The sequence below is a fragment of the Oncorhynchus gorbuscha genome, unplaced genomic scaffold (genome assembly GCF_021184085.1).
Source record: "Oncorhynchus gorbuscha isolate QuinsamMale2020 ecotype Even-year unplaced genomic scaffold, OgorEven_v1.0 Un_scaffold_3243, whole genome shotgun sequence".
NCBI lineage: Eukaryota > Metazoa > Chordata > Actinopteri > Salmoniformes > Salmonidae > Oncorhynchus > Oncorhynchus gorbuscha.
The window spans coordinates 33,855-53,263 of NW_025747541.1; the positions used below are offsets into that span (position 1 = coordinate 33,855).

At 47.2% G+C, this 19,409-nt stretch overlaps 1 protein-coding gene across 1 annotated transcript; it reads left to right on the top strand.

Annotated features, from left to right (window-relative positions):
• The first annotated feature begins 10,814 nt into the window (after positions 1 to 10,814).
• On the top strand, positions 10,815 to 17,798 carry LOC124027452 (double-strand-break repair protein rad21 homolog A-like). The gene is made up of 8 exons (XM_046339876.1): positions 10,815 to 10,998; positions 12,188 to 12,377; positions 12,916 to 13,045; positions 14,540 to 14,639; positions 14,943 to 15,049; positions 16,539 to 16,733; positions 17,036 to 17,158; positions 17,626 to 17,798. The coding sequence occupies exons 2-8, from the start codon at positions 12,234 to 12,236 to the stop codon at positions 17,781 to 17,783; spliced, it is 957 nt and encodes a 318-aa protein (XP_046195832.1). The 5' UTR covers positions 10,815 to 10,998; positions 12,188 to 12,233; the 3' UTR covers positions 17,784 to 17,798.
• The last annotated feature ends 1,611 nt before the right edge of the window (positions 17,799 to 19,409 follow it).

Sequence of the window (19,409 nt, forward strand, 5' to 3'; positions counted from 1 at the left end):
CAAGGAGAGACCCTGACTGATGCCGTTATAGTCAAGGAGAGACCCTGACTGATGCCGTTCTAGTCAAGGAGAGACCCTGACTGACGCCGTTATAGTCAAGGAGAGACCCTGACTGATGCCGTTATAGTCAAGGAGAGACCCTGACTGATGCTGTTATAGTCAAGGAGAGACCCTGACTGATGCCGTTATAGTCAAGGAGAGACCCTGACTGATGCCGTCTCCTCAGAGTCAACACGACGCCGTTATAGTCAAGGAGAGACCCTGACTGATGCTGTTATAGTCAAGGAGAGACCCTGACTGAGTCGTCTCCTCAGAGTCTACTGGTAGACTGTCTCTACAGGAACTGTGTTCAGTCTACCAGTGGTAAATCTCTCCCAACCTACTAAAAAAACCCTACGATGAAACCAAGGGAGGAGTACTTGTTTAGTTATAGAAGTGACCCTTTGTTCTGTTTGGTTCAAAACACTATGCACAGGTTCAACACGATTGCTGCCAGAATCTGAAAATACTATTTTGCCCTGTTTTATGTTCGTCTCCTCATAGTGAATAATGAATGTCCAGGATTACTGTTCTCTACTGATGCCAGCCTATGGGTGGGGGAGAGACTGACTGATTTCCTGTTAAGTCAGGAGAGACCCTGACAGAGCTCAACCACAGAACTGACATTTCACCGTTGCAGTTATGACTAATGTTGCGGTTGTTGTGCTCTGGGAGTCCTGAGTGTGACTGGGAGAGACCCTGCTCACCCTGATCACGCTACTAGCATGCTAGCAGGGACATGGCTGATGTCTTTATTTGATCTGTGGGAGCGGTGTATATCTATATGTGACTGACTGGTCCTTTATCTACTGACCCAGAGCTGCTACAGGAGAGACCTCAGATGAGGTCCTTTATCTACTGACCCAGAGTCAGATGAGGTCCTTTATCTACTGACCCAGAGTCAGATGAGGCCCTTTATCTACTGACCCAGAGTCAGATGAGGCCCTTTATCTACTGACCCAGAGTCAGATGAGGCCCCCTGATCTGATGACCCAGAGTCAGATGAGACCCTGATCTACTGACCCAGAGTCAGATGAGGTCCTTTATCTACTGACCCAGAGTCAGATGAGGCCCTTTATCTACTGACCCAGAGTCAGATGGTCTCCTTTATCTACTGACCCAGAGTCAGATGAGGTCCTTTATCTACTGACCCAGAGCAGGGACATGGCTAGTCTTTATTTGAACAGGTACTTGTCTGATCTGAGGGAGCGGTGTGCACATCTATATAGATTCATTATTAATATTATTATTCATATATTATTAATTTATCTTATTGTGTCCAACAGTTCAATGTTTTAATGTTCAATGATTTCACATCCCTAGAATGTTCCCTTGTTTTGATAAGAGAAAAGTCCCCCTTCCATTGAGGGCTGTGTGACTGTAGGTGAGGGCTGTGTGACTGTAGGTGAGGGGCTGTGTGGCTGTAGGTGAGTTATGACTGTGTGCTGTAGGTGAGGGCTGTGTGACTGTAGACTAAGGGCTGTGTGACTGTAGATGAGGGCTGTGTGACTGTAGATAATGGGCTTTATGACTGTAGGTGAGAGCTGTGTGACTGTAGGTGAGAGCTGTGTGACTGACCCAGGTGATGGGCTGTATCTACTGTAGGTGATGGGCTGTGTGACTGACCCAGGTGATGAGGCTGTGTGACTGTAGGTGAGGGCTGTGTGACTGTAGGTGATGAGGCTGTGTGGCTGTAGGTGAGGGCTGTATGACTGTAGATCAGATGGGCTGTGTGACTGTAGGTGATGGGCTGTGTGACTGTAGATGAGGGCTGTGTGACTGACCCAGGTGAGGGCTGTGTGACTGTAGGTGAGGGCTGTGTGACTAGGTGAGGGCTGTGTGACTAGGTGAGGGCTGTATGACCAGAGTGAGGAGGCTGTGTGATCTACTGACCCAGGTGAAGGCTGTGTGACTGTAGGTGAGAGCTGTGTGATCTACTGTAGGTGAGGGCTGTGTGATTATATGGTGTGTGACTGTTATCTGTGACTGTGATGGTGTGACAGCAGAATAACTGCAGATGGTGTCTGTATCTGTGACCCAGTGGTGTGTGACTGTGTGAGGTATGACTGTGTCAGATGAGGTGACTGTGTGTGGTGTGACTGAGTCAGTGTGACTGTGGTGTACTGACTGAGTCAGATGACTGTATCTGACTGAGTCAGATGGTGTGACTGTTATCTACTGACTGTGAGTGTGATGACTGTGTGATCTATGACTGAGTCAGATGAGGTGTGACTGTGACCCAGAGTCAGATGACTGTATCTGTGACTGTGAGTGTGTGACTTTATCTATGACTGAGTCAGATGGTGTGACTGTGTATCTATGACTGAGTGATGAGGTGACTGTTATCTGTGACCCAGAGTCAGATGGTGTGACTTTATGTGACTGACCCAGGTGTGATGACTGTGTGAGGTATGACTGACCAGAGTGATGGTGTGACTGTGTAGTCCTGACTGACCCAGAGAGGGATGACTGTGTTTATTGTGACTGTGTGTTGTGTGACTGTGTGTGGTGTGACTATGATGTTATTGAATATTATGGTGTGACTGTATGTTAATTGTGACTTATTGGTGTGAACTGTTCAATGTATGACTGTTCAATGATGTGACTGTGTAGTGTGACTGTTTTGATATGAAAAGTCCCCCTTCCATGTGAGGGCTGTGTGACTGTAGTGTGGTGTGACTGTGTGACTGTGTGTGACTGTGTGAGTGTGACTGTGTGTGTGTGACTGTGATAAGGGCTGTGTGACTGTGGTGAGGGCTGTGTGACTGTGATGTGAGGGCTGTGTGACTGTGGTGAGGTGTGACTGTGTGTGGTGTGACTGTGTGACTGTGACTGTGGTGTGTGACTGTGGTGTGGGCTGTGACTGTAGGTGAGGTGCTGACTGTGACTGTAGGTGTGACTGTGTGTGTGTGACTGTGTGAGGTATGACTGTGTGACTGTAGGTGATGACTGTGTGAGGTGTGACTGTGTGACTGGTGTGACTCTGTGTAGTGTGACTGTGGTGTGTGACTGTGTGTATGACTGTGTGAGGTGTGACTGTGTAGTGTGACTGTGTGAGGTGAGACTGTGTGACTGTGACTGGTGAGGGCTGTGACTGTGTGAGGTGTGACTGTGACTGTGGTGTGACTGTGTGACTGGTGTGACTGTGTGACTGTGACTGTGGTGTGTGACTGTGGTGAGGGCTGTGTGACTGTGTGTGAGACTGTGTGACTGTGTGAGGGACTGTGTGATGGTGTGACTGTGTGTGACTGTGTAGTGTGACTGTGTGTGTGTGACTGTGAATGTGTGACTGTGTGGTGGTGTGACTGTGTGTGTGTGACTGTGGTGTGTGACTGTGTGAGGTGTGACTGTGTGAGGTGTGACTGTGTGTGTGACTGTGACTGTGTGAGTGTGTGACTGTGTGAGGTATGACTGTGTGTGGTGTGACTGTGTGAGGTATGACTGTGTGAGGTGTGACTGTGTGTGGTGTGTGACTGTGTGAGGTGTGACTGTGTGAGGTGTGACTGTGTGTGTGACTGTGTGACTGTGTGGTGGTGTGACTGTGTGTGGTGTGACTGTGTGAGGTGTGACTGTGTGAGGTGTGACTGTGTGTGGTGTGACTGTGTGTGGTGTGACTGTGTGTAGTGTGACTGTGTGTAGTGTGACTGTGTGTGGTGTGACTGTGTGGTGTGACTGTGTGTAGTGTGACTGTGTGACTGTGTGAGTGTGTGACTGTGTGAGGTGTGACTGTGTGACTGTGTGAGGTGTGACTGTGTGAGTGTGACTGTGTGAGGTGTGACTGTGTGTGGTGTGACTGTGTGAGGTGTGACTGTGTGAGGTGTGACTGTGTGAGGTGTGACTGTGTGGTGTGACTGTGTGTGGTGTGACTGTGTGTGGTGTGACTGTGTGTGGTGTGACTGTGTGGTGTGACTGTGTGTGGTGTGACTGTGTGGTGTGACTGTGTAGTGTGACTGTGTAGTGTGACTGTGTGTGGTGTGACTGTGTGTGGTGTGACTGTGTGTAGTGTGACTGTGTAGTGTGACTGTGTTAATTCTCATGGTGCAATATGTGTTTGAGCTGAAATCTAATCTCTCTCTGATCCTGTTCTCATTCTGGGATGTGTCCCAAATGTCACCCTATTCCCTGTGGGCCGTGATCAAATGGCCCCCTATTCCCTATGGGCCCTGGTCAAATGGCACACTATTCCCTATGGGCCCTGGTCAAATGGCACACTATTCCCTATGGGCCCTGGTCAAATGGCACACTATTCCCTATGGGCCCTGGTCAAATGGCACCCTATTCCCTATGGGCCCTGATCAAATGGCCCCCTATTCCCTATGGGCCCTGGTCAAATGGCCCCCTATTCCCTATGGACCCTGGTCAAATGGCCCCTATTCCCTATGGGCCCTGATCAAATGGCCCATATTCCCTATGGGCCTGATCAAATGGCCCCCTATTCCCTATGGGCCCTGGTCAAATGGCCCCCTATTCCCTATTCCCTATGGGCCCTGGTCAAATGGCCCCCTATTCCCTATGGGCCCTGGTCAAATGGGACCCTATTCCCTATGGGCCCTATTCCCTATGGGCCCTGGTCAAATGGCACCCTATTCCCAATGGGCCCTATTCCCTATGGGCCCTATTCCCTATGGGCCCTGGTCAAATGGTACCCTATTCCCTATGGGCCCTGGTCAAATGGCCCCCTATTCCCTATGGGCCCTGGTCAAATGGCACCCTATTCCCTATGGGCCCTGGTCAAATGGCCCCTATTCCCTATGGGCCCTGGTCAAATGGCCCCCTATTCCCTATGGGCCCTGGTCAAATGGCCCCCTATTCCCTATGGGCCCTATTCCCTATGGGCCCTGGTCAAATGGCCCCCTATTCCCTATGGGCCCTGGTCAAATGGCACCCTATTCCCTATGGGCCCTATTCCCTATGGGCCCTGGTCAAATGGCACCCTATTCCCTATGGGCCCTATTCCCTATGGGCCCTATTCCCTATGGGCCCTGGTCAAATGGCCCCCTATTCCCTATGGGCCCTGTTCAAATGGTACCCTATTCCCTATGGGCCCTATTCAAATGGTACCCTATACCCTATGGGCCCTATTCCCTATGGGCCCTGTTCAAATAGCCCCCTATTCCCTATGGGCCCTGTTCAAATGGTACCCTATTCCCTATGGGCCCTATTCAAATGGTACCCTATTCCCTATGGGCCCTATTCCCTATGGGCCCTGTTCAAATGGTACCCTATTCCCTATGGACCCTATTCCGTATGGGCCCTATTCCCTATGGGCCCTATTCCCTATGGGCCCTGTTCAAAGGTAGTGCACTATAAAGGGAACCGGGTGACATTTGGGATGCAAGCCTCTGATTCCCCTGTTGCTGTTCTAGGATGAAATGATTGTGCCTTTTTAAAGAAAAGCCACTTCAGAATGATTGTATTGTTGCCTTTAATTAACAGAGGAGTTCTCATTTTAGTGAAGATCTCTCTTGTGTCCCCAGTGACACTGACTGGTAGAGTAGCTGGTGTTTAGGTGACCTTAATGTCTAAACACATGGACTCCGTCTGATCTGTAACAGACAGATTCCTGCCTGTGTTTCGTAGGAACATTACGGGAGCCTCTTGTCGGTTCAGTCACAGTCTGGTCCCAGATCTGTTTGTAGTGTCTTGCCAACTCCTGTTATGATCATTGTAGCGCAGCACAAACTGATCTGGGACCAGGCTAATTCAGACACTTTTCTTCCTGCCTGTTCTCTTCCTCCACCCTGGTCATTTACAGACATCATTTTATAGAGATTAACATTCCAATAGAAACATCAACATTTTGTAAAGTGATTTTATAAAAGAAATAAACAAATATTTGATACATTTGTTGTCACGTTTCCTTCCTGTTCAAATCAAATGTATTTATAAAGCCCTTCGTACATCAGCTGATATCTCAAAGTGCTGTACAGAAACCCAGCCTAAAACCCCAAACAGCAAGCAATGCAGGTGTAGAAGCACGGTGGCTAGGAAAAACTCCCTAGAAAGGCCAAAACCTAGGAAGAAACCTAGAGAGGAACCAGGCTATGTGGGGTGGCCAGTCCTCTTCTGGCTGTGCCGGGTGGAGATTATAACAGAACATGGCCAAGATGTTCAAATGTTCATAAATGACCAGCATGGTCGAATAATAATAAGGCAGAACAGTTGAAACTATCAATGGATGTGGGCCAGCTACTGCAGGATGACAGTTTAATGGATCTGGGCCAGCTACTGCAGGATGACAGTTAAATGGCTGTGGGCCAGCTACTGCAGGATGACAGATAAATGGATGTGGGCCAGCTACTGCAGGATGACAGTTTAATGGATCTGGGCCAGCTACTGCAGGATGACAGTTAAATGGATGTGGGCCAGCTACTGCAGGATGACAGTTAAATGGCTGTGGGCCAGCTACTGCAAGATGACAGTTAAATGGCCGTGGGCCAGCTACTGCAGGATGACAGTTTAATGGATGTGGGCCAGCTACTGCAGGATGACAGTTAAATGGCCGTGGGCCAGCTACTGCAGGATGACAGTTCAATGGATGTGGGCCAGCTACTGCAGGATGACAGTTAAATGGCCGTGGGGCAGCTACTGCAGGATGACAGATTAATGGATGTGGGCCAGCTACTGCAAGATGACAGTTTAATGGATGTGGGCCAGCTACTGCAGGATGACAGATAAATGGCCGTGGGCCAGCTACTGCAGGATGACAGTTTAATAGATGTGGGCCAGCTACTGCAGGATGACAGTTAAATGGCTGTGGGCCAGCTACTGCAGGATGACAGTTTAATAGATGTGGGCCAGCTACTGCAGGATGACAGTTAAATGGCTGTGGGCAGCTACTGCAGGATGACAGATTAATGGATGTGGGCCAGCTACTGCAGGATGACAGTTTAATGGATGTGGGCCAGCTACTGCAGGATGACAGATAAATGGCCGTGGGCCAGCTACTGCAGGATGACAGTTTAATAGATGTGGGCCAGCTACTGCAGGATGACAGTTAAATGGATGTGGGCCAGCTACTGCAGGATGACAGATAAATGGCTGTGGGCCAGCTACTGCAGGATGACAGATAAATGGATGTGGGCCAGCTACTGCAGGATGACAGTTAAATGGCCGTGGGCCAGCTACTGCAATGACATCCTTTAATAGATCCGCTCCAGAGCAGACTACCCAACATGCAGTGGGGGGATTTAAATGGCTGTGGGCCAGTCTCTGCAGGATGACAGACCAGAAGCTCCAGGAAGGTATCCCACTGTCTGGAGAGTTGACAACTCCACTGGGTTCGGATCTTCATTGAATATATTAAGATTAAACGGATTAGGAAGCTATTAGCAATATGCATCATGGGATTAAGGAAAGCGGGAGACATCTCTGAATATTTGCAAAAGAAAAAATTGGGTTTGTTTCACTCTCGCTCATTAGTGAGTCTCTTGGCAAGACTATATGCAGAGGAGAATAGAGAAGCCCTGACCACAATAGAATAGGGAAGCCCTGACCCACAGTAGAATAGGGAAGCCCTGACCCACAGTAGAATAGGGAAGCCCTGACCCACAGTAGAATAGGGAAGCCCTGACCCACAGTAGAATAGGGAAGCCCTGACCCACAGTAGAATAGGGAAGCCCTGACCCACAGTAGAATAGGGAAGCCCTGACCCACAGTAGAATAGGGAAGCCCTGACCCACAGTAGAATAGGGAAGCCCTGACCCACAGTAGAATAGGGAAGCCCTGACCCACAGTAGAATAGGGAAGCCCTGACCCACAGTAGAATAGGGAAGCCCTGACCCACAGTAGAATAGGGAAGCCCTGACCCACAGTAGAATAGGGAAGCCCTGACCCACAGTAGAATAGGGAAGCCCTGACCCACAGTAGAATAGGGAAGCCCTGACCCACAGTAGAATAGGGAAGCCCTGACCCACAGTAGAATAGGGAAGCCCTGACCCACAGTAGAATAGGGAAGCCCTGACCACAGTAGAATAGGGAAGCCCTGACCCACAGTAGAATAGGGAAGCCCTGACCCACAGTAGAATAGGGAAGCCCTGACCACAGTAGAATAGGGAAGCCCTGACCCACAGTAGAATAGGGAAGCCCTGACCCACAGTAGCATAGGGAAGCCCTGACCCACAGTAGAATAGGGAAGCCCTGACCCACAGTAGCATAGGGAAGCCCTGACCACAGTAGAATAGGGAAGCTCTGACCACAGTAGAATAGGGAAGCCCTGACCCACAGTAGTATAGGGAAGCCCTGACCCACAGTAGTATAGGGAAGCCCTGACCACAGTAGAATAGGGAAGCTCTGACCACAGTAGAATAGGGAAGCCCTGACCACAGTAGAATAGGGAAGCCCTGACCACAGTAGAATAGGGAAGCTCTGACCACAGTAGAATAGGGAAGCCCTGACCACAGTAGAATAGGGAAGCCCTGACCGACAGTAGAATAGGGAAGCCCTGACCACAGTAGAATAGGGAAGCCCTGACCACAGTAGAATAGGGAAGCCCTGACCACAGTAGTATGTCAATAGGGAAGCCCTGACCACAGTAGAATAGGGAAGCCCTGACCACAGTAGAATAGGGAAGCCCTGACCACAGTAGAATAGGGAAGCCCTGACCACAGTAGAATAGGGAAGCCCTGACCACAGTAGAATAGGGAAGCCCTGACCCACAGTAGAATAGGGAAGCCCTGACCACAGTAGAATAGGGAAGCCCTGACCACAGTAGAATAGGGAAGCCCTGACCACAGTAGTATAGGGAAGCCCTGACCACAGTAGAATAGGGAAGCCCTGACCACAGTAGAATAGGGAAGCCCTGACCCACAGTAGAATAGGGAAGCCCTGACCACAGTAGAATAGGGAAGCCCTGACCACAGTAGAATAGAATAGGAAGCCCTGACCACAGTAGAATAGGGAAGCCCTGACCACAGTAGAATAGGGAAGCCCTGACCACAGTAGAATAGGGAAGCCCTGACCACAGTAGAATAGGGAAGCCCTGACCACAGTAGAATAGGGAAGCCCTGACCACAGTAGAATAGGGAAGCCCTGACCACAGTAGAATAGGGAAGCCCTGACCACAGTAGTAGGGAATAGGGAAGCCCTGACCCACAGTAGTATAGGGAAGCCCTGACCCACAGTAGAATAGGGAAGCCCTGACCACAGTAGAATAGGGAAGCCCTGACCACAGTAGAATAGGGAAGCCCTGACCACAGTAGTATAGGGAAGCCCTGACCACAGTAGAATAGGGAAGCCCTGACCACAGTAGAATAGGGAAGCCCTGACCACAGTAGAATAGGGAAGCCCTGGCCACAGAGGATGTTAAACTGTATGTCCAATACAAAGTAGTAGACTAGGGAAGCCCTGACCACAGTAGTAAAGCCCTGACCACAGTAGAATAGGGAAGCCCTGACCACAGTAGAATAGGGAAGCCCTGACCCACAGTAGAATAGGGAAGCCCTGACCACAGAGGATGTTAAACTGTATGTCCAATACAAAGACTAGTATATAAAGGGAAGCCCTGATGGTAGAATAGGGAAGCTGACCACAAGACAAGGGAAGCCCTGACCACAGTAGAATGGGAAGCCCTGACCACAGTAGAATAGGGAAGCCCTGACCACAGTAGTATAGGGAAGCCCTGACCACAGTAGAATAGGAAGCCCTGACCACATCAGAATATCTGCCCTGACCCACAGTAGAATAGGGAAGCTATCTGACCACAGTAGTATAGGGTCTGACCCACAGTAGAATAGGGAATCCCTCCCACAGTAGTATAGGTGAAGCCCTCCACAGTCTGGTTTATCAGGTTATCTGCCCCAAACTCCCTCCAGAGTAGATGGTCTGTTTCATCAGGTTATCTGCACCAAACTCCCTCCAGATAGTATGGTCTGTTTCATCAGGTTATCTGAACCAAACTCCTCCACCCTAGAATAGGTGGTCTGTTTCATCAGGTTATCTGTATGTCCAAACTCCCTCCAGACTAGGTCTTCCATCAGGTAACTCTACTAACAAGACAAACTCCACCAGATGAAATGGTTCCAAGTTTCAGAATCTGAACAAACTCCAGTTTTAGAGGTGGTCTGTTATATAAACTGCAGTGATCAGGTTATCTGCCCCAAACTCCCTCCCTACAGGTGGTCTGTTTCATCAGGTTATCTGCACCAAACTCCCTCCCTCCCTACAGGTGGTCTGGTTTATCAGGTTATCTGCCCCAAACTCCCTCCCTAGACAGGTGGTCTGTTTCATCAGGTTATCTGCACCAAACTCCCTCCAGACAGATGGTCTGTTTCATCAGGTTATCTGCCCCAAACTCCCTCCAGATAGATGGTCTGGTTCATCAGGTTATCTGCACCAAACTCCCTCCCTACAGATGGTCTGGTTTATCAGGTTATCTGCCCCAAACTCCCTCCCTACAGGTGGTCTGTTTCATCAGGTTATCTGCCCCAAACTCCCTCCCTACAGGTGGTCTGTTTCATCAGGTTATCTGCCCCAAACTCCCTCCCTACAGGTGGTCTGTTTCATCAGGTTATCTGCCCCAAACTCCCTCCCTACAGGTGGTCTGGTTCATCAGGTTATCTGCACCAAACTCCCTCCCTACAGGTGGTCTGGTTTATCAGGTTATCTGCCCCAAACTCCCTCCCTACAGGTGGTCTGGTTCATCGTACACAACAAACACACTTGAATGAATCAGATTGCATATTTTATTTTATTTTTGCAATAATCGAATTTAAACAATCTCGCCCGCTATCATTGGTCAATGCATTTGCCATTTGCAGCTGGTTGTCAACACGAGCAGACTCCTCCTTCGCCATGTTTCGGGCTGTAAAACATCCTGCTGATTTTTAAAAGGACACTGAGCGGGAGGAAGTCTACTGGCGCCATCTTGACTCTTTTCATGAGTACAACAGGAAGAGACAATCGCTGGGAGTAATTGCATAATCATTGATATTTATTTTTGAAAAGAGGGGGGTACAATCGGTAAGTTAAATATATTTTACTTTATGGAAAGAAAAAAAAAAAAAAAGATTTATGAGTTTTGTGATGAGAAATTAGCGTTTGCACTCCGTTGCTTTCTGTACCGGGGCCCTCCTACCAACTAGCGCGCCTGCTAACCGCTACCGGGGGGAAAAAGTGTTTGTAGTTAATGCACGCACGCTCAGCACCGTCGCTAATTAGCGTGAAATGATGCATCCCACAATTATGATTATGCATTTATCATGCTTCTCTTCTTATTTGGTTTACTTTGATATATTTTCCGAAATTGTTGCTAAGGATTTCAAGCTAGCTCTCTTGCTAACTGAACGGTTAACGTGAGCTAGCATGTTAGCATGTTAGCCTAGCCATGTTTCAGTCAAAGCCCCAAGTAGTAGATTTTTTTGGTTTCGGACAACTTTTAACTCGCAAGTCCACCAGTACTTGAACATGAGCTGCTAACTATATAAATCCCGTTTCAACCAGTACAATAATTATCTAGCTTAAGTTATTTATTAGATTGCAAGGCAGATATTTCTGATTATTGGTCTCCTATCATCCAAAAAGCCAAAAGAGTCGTGAATGAGTCTGATCTTCAATCCAAAACTACACATTTCATTTGTTGATATTAGCTACATCTACCGCCTATTTTCAATCAATCAAATGTATTTATAAAGCCCTTCCTACATCAGCTGATATCTCAAAGTGCTGTACAGAAACCCAGCCTAAAACCCCAAACAGCAAACAATGCAGGTGTAGAAGCACGGTGGCTAGGAAAAACTCCCTAGAAAGGCCAAAACCTAGGAAGAGGAACCAGGCTATGTGGGATGGCCAGTCCTCTTCTGGCTGTGCAGGGTGGAGATTATAACAGAACATGGCCAAGATGTTCAAATGTTCATAAATGACCAGCATGGTCGAATAATAACAAGGCAGAACAGTTGAAACTGGAGCAGCAGCATGGCCAGGTGGACTGGGGACAGCAAGGAGTCATCATGTCAGGTAGTCCTGGGGCACGGTCCTTGGGCTCAGGTCCTCCGAGAGAGAGAGAGAAAGAAAGAGAGAATTAGAGAGAATATGTAGCATTTTGCATGTAGAATTTTCTTCACAAAAGCTTAGCTACCTAAACATTTTGATAAAGTTGCTATTTCACATTCCATCTTAATAAAGCTTTCAAATACGTCTTTCTCTATTCCAGGTGCTCTTACCCCCGGTTCTTCAAGAGCTAGCAACCAACCGGGGCAATGTTCTACGCCCATTTTGTCCTGTCCAAACGTGGGCCCCTGGCCAAGATCTGGCTAGCGGCCCACTGGGACAAGAAGCTGACCAAGGCTCATGTGTTTGAATGTAACCTAGAGAGCAGTGTGGAGAGCATTATCTGCCCCAAGGTAAGGGAGACCTGGCGAGCCGATATCATGATTCATGTCTCTGTTGAATGGACCTTACACAATGAAGACCCAGTCTGAGAAGTCAGTCTCATCCCTTGGCTGTTCATTAGACATCCCATTGGCTAACCTTATTTCCGCATTGACCAATCCAATAGTTTCAGATCTACGTGTGGAAGAAGTAGACATGGGTCTAATGATGGAACTAGGTAGTGACCAGATTAGAACCAGGCCGATTGACTGAGACTGCATGCATGTTACCCACATCGAGTAACATACCTTGGTAGTGACCACAGCTACTGGGTGATGCTTGCGGTTGACTGTTCTTCAGCCGATGATGATGATGTAATGTGATCTATGGGACCTGTTCAGGAGGGCAGAACATCGTTACGCAACGTTCAAACTAGAAGTCTATTTTGTAGACCAGAAATGATTGTCAGATAGAATAGGGAATCGTATCGTCTCTCTTCATTCTGTTTCAACAGCGTTCAGAACATTTCACCACACTGAATACACCCATGGTTCTGTCTCCTCCCCCTAGGTGAAGATGGCACTGAGGACCTCTGGTCACCTCCTGCTCGGTGTGGTGAGGATCTACAACAGGAAGGCCAAGTACCTCCTGGCTGACTGTAATGAAGCCTTCATCAAGATCAAGATGGCTTTCAGACCAGGTGCGTAGCTTGGCTTTTTTATTATGGGACTAGGAAATAAACTTAATCAAGGTGGCTTTCAGACCAGGTATGTAGCTTGGCTCTTATTATGGGACTAGGAAATAAACTTAATCAAGGTGGCTTTCAATCCAGGTATGTAGCTTGGCTCTTATTATGGGACTAGGAAATAAACTTAATCAAGATGGCTTTCAGACCAGGTATGTAGCTTGGCTCTTATTATGGGACTAGGAAATAAACTTAATCAAGGTGGCTTTCAGACCAGGTATGTAGCTTGGCTCTTATTATGGGACTAGGAAATAAACTTAATCAAGATGGCTTTCAGACCAGGTATGTAGCTTGGCTCTTATTATGGGACTAGGAAATAAACTTAATCAAGATGGCTTTCAGACCAGGTGCGTAGCTTGGCTCTTATTATGGGACTAGGAAATAAACTTAATCAAGATGGCTTTCAGACCAGGTACGTAGCTTGGCTCTTATTATGGGACTAGGAAATAAACTTAATCAAGGTGGCTTTCAGACCAGGTATGTAGCTTGGCTCTTATTATGGGACTAGGAAATAAACTTAATCAAGGTGGCTTTCAGACCTTTCAGACCAGGTATAGCTAGGAACTAGGAATAAACTAGCTTGGCTCTTGTTATGTGACTAGGAAATAAACTTTCAACCAGGTATGTAGCTAATGTGACTAGGAATAAGGTGGCTTTCAGACCAGGTATGTAGCTTGGCTCTTATTATGGGACTAGGAATAAACTTAATCAACGTGGCTTTCAGACCAGGTACGTAGCTTGGCTATTATGGGACTAGGAAATAAACTTAATCAAGGTGGCTTTCAATCCAGGTATGTAGCTCGGGTGTTATGTGACTAGGAATAAGGTTAATCAACGTGGCTTTCAGACCAGGTATGTAGCTAGGGTGTTATGTGACTAGGAATAAGGTTAATCAACGTGGCTTTCAGACCAGGTATGTAGCTAGGGTGTTATGTGACTAGGAATAAGGTTAATCAACGTGGCTTTCAGACCAGGTATGTAGCTAGGGTGTTATGTGACTAGGAATAAGGTTAATCAACGTGGCTTTCAGACCAGGTATGTAGCTAGGGTGTTATGTGACTAGGAATAAGGTTAATCAACGTGGCTTTCAGACCAGGTATGTAGCTAGGGTGTTATGTGACTAGGAATAAGGTTAATCAACGTGGCTTTCAGACCAGGTATGTAGCTAGGGTCTTATGTGACTAGGAATAAGGTTAATCAACGTGGCTTTCAGACCAGGTATGTAGCTAGGGTGTTATGTGACTAGGAATAAGGTTAATCAACGTGGCTTTCAGACCAGGTATGTGACTAGGGTGTTATGTGACTAGGAATAAGGTTAATCAACGTGGCTTTCAGACCAGGTACGTGACTAGGACTAAACTTGAAGAGATCAGGAGTTTGAGCGCCTGGTGATCCTAGTCTTAGTGATGGTTGTTTATTTAGTCACCACTCTGTCTGGCTGCCCTCCAGGTGTGGTGGATCTGCCAGAGGAGAACAGAGAGGCTGCCTACAACGCTATCACCCTGCCGGAGGATTTCCACGACTTTGACCAACCCTTACCTGACCTTGAGTAAGTCATATATATATATAGATATAGAGATAGAGATAGACATATAGAGATATATATTAGTGTCTGTGGAGGAAGTTCCCTCCCAATACAACCTGACACAAGCCTCCCAGGAAGAGGACTGTTGCTAATTGTAACAGGCAACTAATGAGGATGCAAATCACGAAACGAGTATTCTCCTAATTTTAGGAGACCCCGTCCCTTCCTGACCAAATACAGATTGTACTCTGCTATCTGACATAAGAAACGTCCGATTATGCAGCGCTATAACGAACTGAGTTGAAACGTTGACGGTTGTTTCCACAGCGACATAGACGTCGCCCAGCAGTTCACCCTGAACCAGAGCAGAGTGGAGGAGATCACCATGAGGGAGGAGGTGGGCAACCTCAGCCTCATGCAGGACAATGACTTTGGTAAGGAGCTGTCTGTCAATATTCCTGGCTTTTGTTCGACGTGCTCCGGTATATTTTTTGGCGACCAAGAAAGTGTGTGTATTTATTTCAACTCCTGCTTTTGGCTTGTTGTCAATGTGGAGTTTACATCTCCCCCGCGTGGGCCGGTCAGCCACCAAGCAATTTCAGTTCTAGCCAATGAGCTTCAGCTCCTCCCATTTGCATAATCTATGAGCAGAATTACTCATATACCTCAATTAGCTGTGAAATCCCTAGTTTCAAAGGAAATTATTTTTTATTTTAACTTTGCCATGCCAAATTTATCCAACCTTTCCCCCCCCACGTGGGCCAGCCCTCTAGCAATTTTAGTTCTAGCCAATGAGCTTCAGCTCCGCCCATTTGAGTGACAGCTAGCCAGAGGCCTGCCCAGCGTTATCTAGGGCGGGCTCAACGGCCCAGTGGACACAGCAGAGAGAGAGAGAGAGAGAGAGAGAGGGCAACGACGTTGTGCACATATCAGCACATTTGTTATAATAATAATATGCCATTTAGCAGACGCTTTTATCCAAAGCGACTTACAGTCATGTGTGCATACATTCTACGTATGGGTGGTCCCGGGAATCGAACCCACTACCCTGGCGTTACAAGCGCCATGCTCTACCAACTGAGCTACAGAAGGACCACGTGATGTATTATGCAAATTTCTGTGGGCCGCTTTTGGCTCGTGTGCTACTTTCAGAACTACTGGCTGCAAAGTATACAGAGTACCTGAGAATCTCTTTACCTGGGTTTTTGGGTCGCTGCTGAATATGCAACAGCAAGTCATGTTCATAATACACAACATTGTATTTCCCCTGTAAAAACCAAACTGGTTCAAACTGGTTCACTAAGTCAGACATTCTCATAATGCTAACTAGATTACCTAGCTGGAGAAACATTCTCATTATGCTAACTAGATTACCTAGCTGGACACATTCTCATAATGCTAACTAGATTACCTAGCTGGAGACATATTCTCATAATGCTAACTAGATTACCTAGCTGGACACATTCTCATAATGCTAACTAGATTACCTAGCTGGAGACATATTCTCATAATGCTAACTCGATTACCTAGCTGGAGAAACATTCTCATAATGCTAACTAGATTACCTAGCTGGAGACATATTCTCAATGCTAACTAGATTACCTAGCTGGAGAAACATTCTCATTATGCTAACTAGATTACCTAGCTGGAGACTTATTCTCATAATGCTAACTAGATTATCTAGCTGGAGACTTATTCTCATAATGCTAACTAGATTACCTAGCTGGAGACACATTCTCATAATGCTAACTAGATTACCTAGCTGGAGACATTCTCATAATGCTAACTAGGTTACTTAGATTAGTTAGAATCAGACCTTCTCATGAATATTACCTTGCCTTAATATTACCTTACATCCCATCTCTTTGCCATTTGGCTTTCCATGTATTGTAACAACCCTCTGTGTCCCTCCCGCGCTCCCAGCTGACTTTGGCATGGATGACCGTGAGATGATGAGGGTAGAGGGAGGCTTTGAAGAGGACATCATCCATGGAGCGACAGCCTCAAATCTGCTGCTGGAGGCGGAGCCTGGGCCTGCTCACCTGCCGGACAAGACCAACCACCTGGAGTACGACGACTTTGGAGACACCATGGAGAACAACGAAGGAGGAATGCTGGGTAGGGAGGGAGGGGGATGCTGGGATACCGCCCCATAGTGTCAACTGTTTCTGTGCTCTTAGGGAGGGGGAATGCTGGGATACCGCCCCATAGTGTTGACTGGTTCTGTGCTTTTAGGGAGGGAGGGGAATGCTGGGATACCGCCCCATGGTGTTGACTCTCTGTGCTCTAAGCTGTGTGTTTGTGTGAAGGATTAATATAGTACTATTCTAAATTCAGGGTGATGCGATGTCAATGTGTTATCACCCCCCTCTTAATGGTTTGTCCCGGAGCCTGAACCGTGTGTTGTCTCGTTTGTCCAGTGGATAAACTACTGTCCCAGGAGGATGGGGGTGGTATCTTTGACGACCCTCCAGCCATCACAGAGAGCGTGATTCCCCCAGACCATGGAGACGATGAGGACGACTTCGACAACCTGCAGTCACGTGCGTTCATTACCCAGACCGATGTGGTCGTTTAAAATCTGTTGATCCTTCTCTCTTTCTGGGATAACATGTCAGTGTGTTGTTCATTAGGGCGTACCGTAGCAAATACTTTCCCCAGCAGAAAACAAACACCTGTGTTCTCATTTGACAAGTTCAGGTTGTACCTCCCTGTTTCAAAACGTTTTCTCCCCACTGAACACTACCCGGATCACAAGCTTGTGTGTTTGGTTAATCGATAACAATTCACCATTAAAATGACCTAGAAGCTTGTTATTATCGACTTATCCATGACACCATTAAAACGACCTATGAACTTGTTTATTATCGACTTATCCATGACACCATTAAAACGACCTAGAAACTTGTTTATTATTGACTTATCCATGACACCATTAAAACGACCTAGAAGATAATTACTGCTGTCATCACTCCTACTGTGTGCGTTAAGATGTGTTGTTGTCCCACAGCGGGTCCAGACAGTCCCGACTCCGGCCCAGTCGAGCCCCTGCCGGCCATGCAGGACCAGACGGAACAGACCACTCTGGTCCACAATGAGGAGGAGGCTTTTGCCTTGGAGCCTATTGACATCACTGGTGAGCAGCTCTACTCTGTCAGAATAGTGTAGAGACACAACCAACAACACTTCTCTCAGCTCTCCTCTGTCAACCAATAACACTTCTCTCAGCTCTCCTCTGTCAATCAACAACACTTCTCTCAGCTCTCCTCTGTCAATCAACAACACTTCTCTCAGCTCTCCTCTGTCAACCAATAACACTTCTCTCAGCTCTCCTCTGTCAACCAATAACACTTCTCTCAGCTCTCCTCTGTCAACCAATAACACTTCTCTCTAGCTCTCCTCTCTGTCAACCAATAACACTTCTCTCAGCTCTCCTCTGTCAACCAATAACACTTCTCTCAGCTCTCCTCTGTCAACCAATAACACTTCTCTCAGCTCTCCTCTGTCAATCAACAACACTTCTCTCAGCTCTCCTCTGTCAACCAATAACACTTCTCTCAGCTCTCCTCTGTCAATCAACAACACTTCTCTCAGCTCTCCTCTGTCAACCAATAACACTTCTCTCAGCTCTCCTCTGTCAACCAATAACACTTCTCTCAGCTCTCCTCTGTCAACCAATAACACTTCTCTCAGCTCTCCTCTGTCAACCAATAACACTTCTCTCAGCTCTCCTCTGTCAACCAATAACACTTCTCTCAGCTCTCCTCTGTCAACCAATAACACTTCTCTCAGCTCTCCTCTGTCAACCAATAACACTTCTCTCAGCTCTCCTCTGTCAATCAACAACACTTCTCTCAGCTCTCCTCTGTCAATCAACAACACTTCTCTCAGCTCTCCTCTGTCAACCAATAACACTTCTCTCAGCTCTCCTCTGTCAACCAATACACACTTCTCTCAGCTCTCCTCTGTCAACTAACACTTCTCTCAGCTCTCTCTGTCAACCAATAACACTTCTCTCAGCTCTCTCTGTCAACCAATAACACTTCTCTCAGCTCTCCTCTGTCAACCAATAACACTTCTCTCAGCTCTCCTCTGTCAACCAATAACACTTCTCTCAGCTCTCCTCTGTCAACCAATAACACTTCTCTCAGCTCTCCTCTGTCAGAATACTGTAGAAACACAACCAACAACACTTCTCTCAGCTCTCCTCTGTCAACCAATAACACTTCTCTCAGCTCTCCTCTGTCAACCAATAACACTTCTCTCAGCTCTCCTCTGTCAACCAATAACACTTCTCTCAGCTCTCCTCTGTCAACCAATAACACTTCTCTCAGCTCTCCTCTGTCAACCAATAACTCTCCTCTGTCAACCACTTCTCTCAGCTCTCCTCTGTCAACCAATAACACTTCTCTCAGCTCTCCTCTGTCAACCAATAACACTTCTCTCAGCTCTCCTCTGTCAACCAATAACACTTCTCTCAGCTCTACTCTGTCAACCAATAACACTTCTCTCAGCTCTCCTCTGTCAAACACTCTGTCAACCAATAACACTTCTCTCAACTCTGTCAACCAATAACACTTCTCTCAGCTCTCCTCTGTCAACCAATAACACTTCTCTCAGCTCTCCTCTGTCAACCAATAACACTTCTCTCAGCTCTCCTCTGTCAACCAATAACACTTCTCTCAGCTCTCCTCTGTCAACCAATAACACTTCTCTCAGCTCTCCTCTGTCAACCAATAACACTTCTCTCAGCTCTCCTCTGTCAACCAATAACACTTCTCTCAGCTCTCCTCT

Excerpts from the sequence above, each read along its gene's own strand:
- LOC124027452 (XM_046339876.1), top strand. The coding sequence starts at position 12,234 with ATGTTCTACGCCCATTTTGTCCTGTCCAAACGTGGGCCCCTGGCCAAG. Across the intron at positions 14,640-14,942 it reads CAACCCTTACCTGACCTTGA|CGACATAGACGTCGCCCAGC; the intron begins GTAAGTCATATA and ends TTGTTTCCACAG. Across the intron at positions 17,159-17,625 it reads CTTCGACAACCTGCAGTCAC|CGGGTCCAGACAGTCCCGAC; the intron begins GTGCGTTCATTA and ends GTTGTCCCACAG.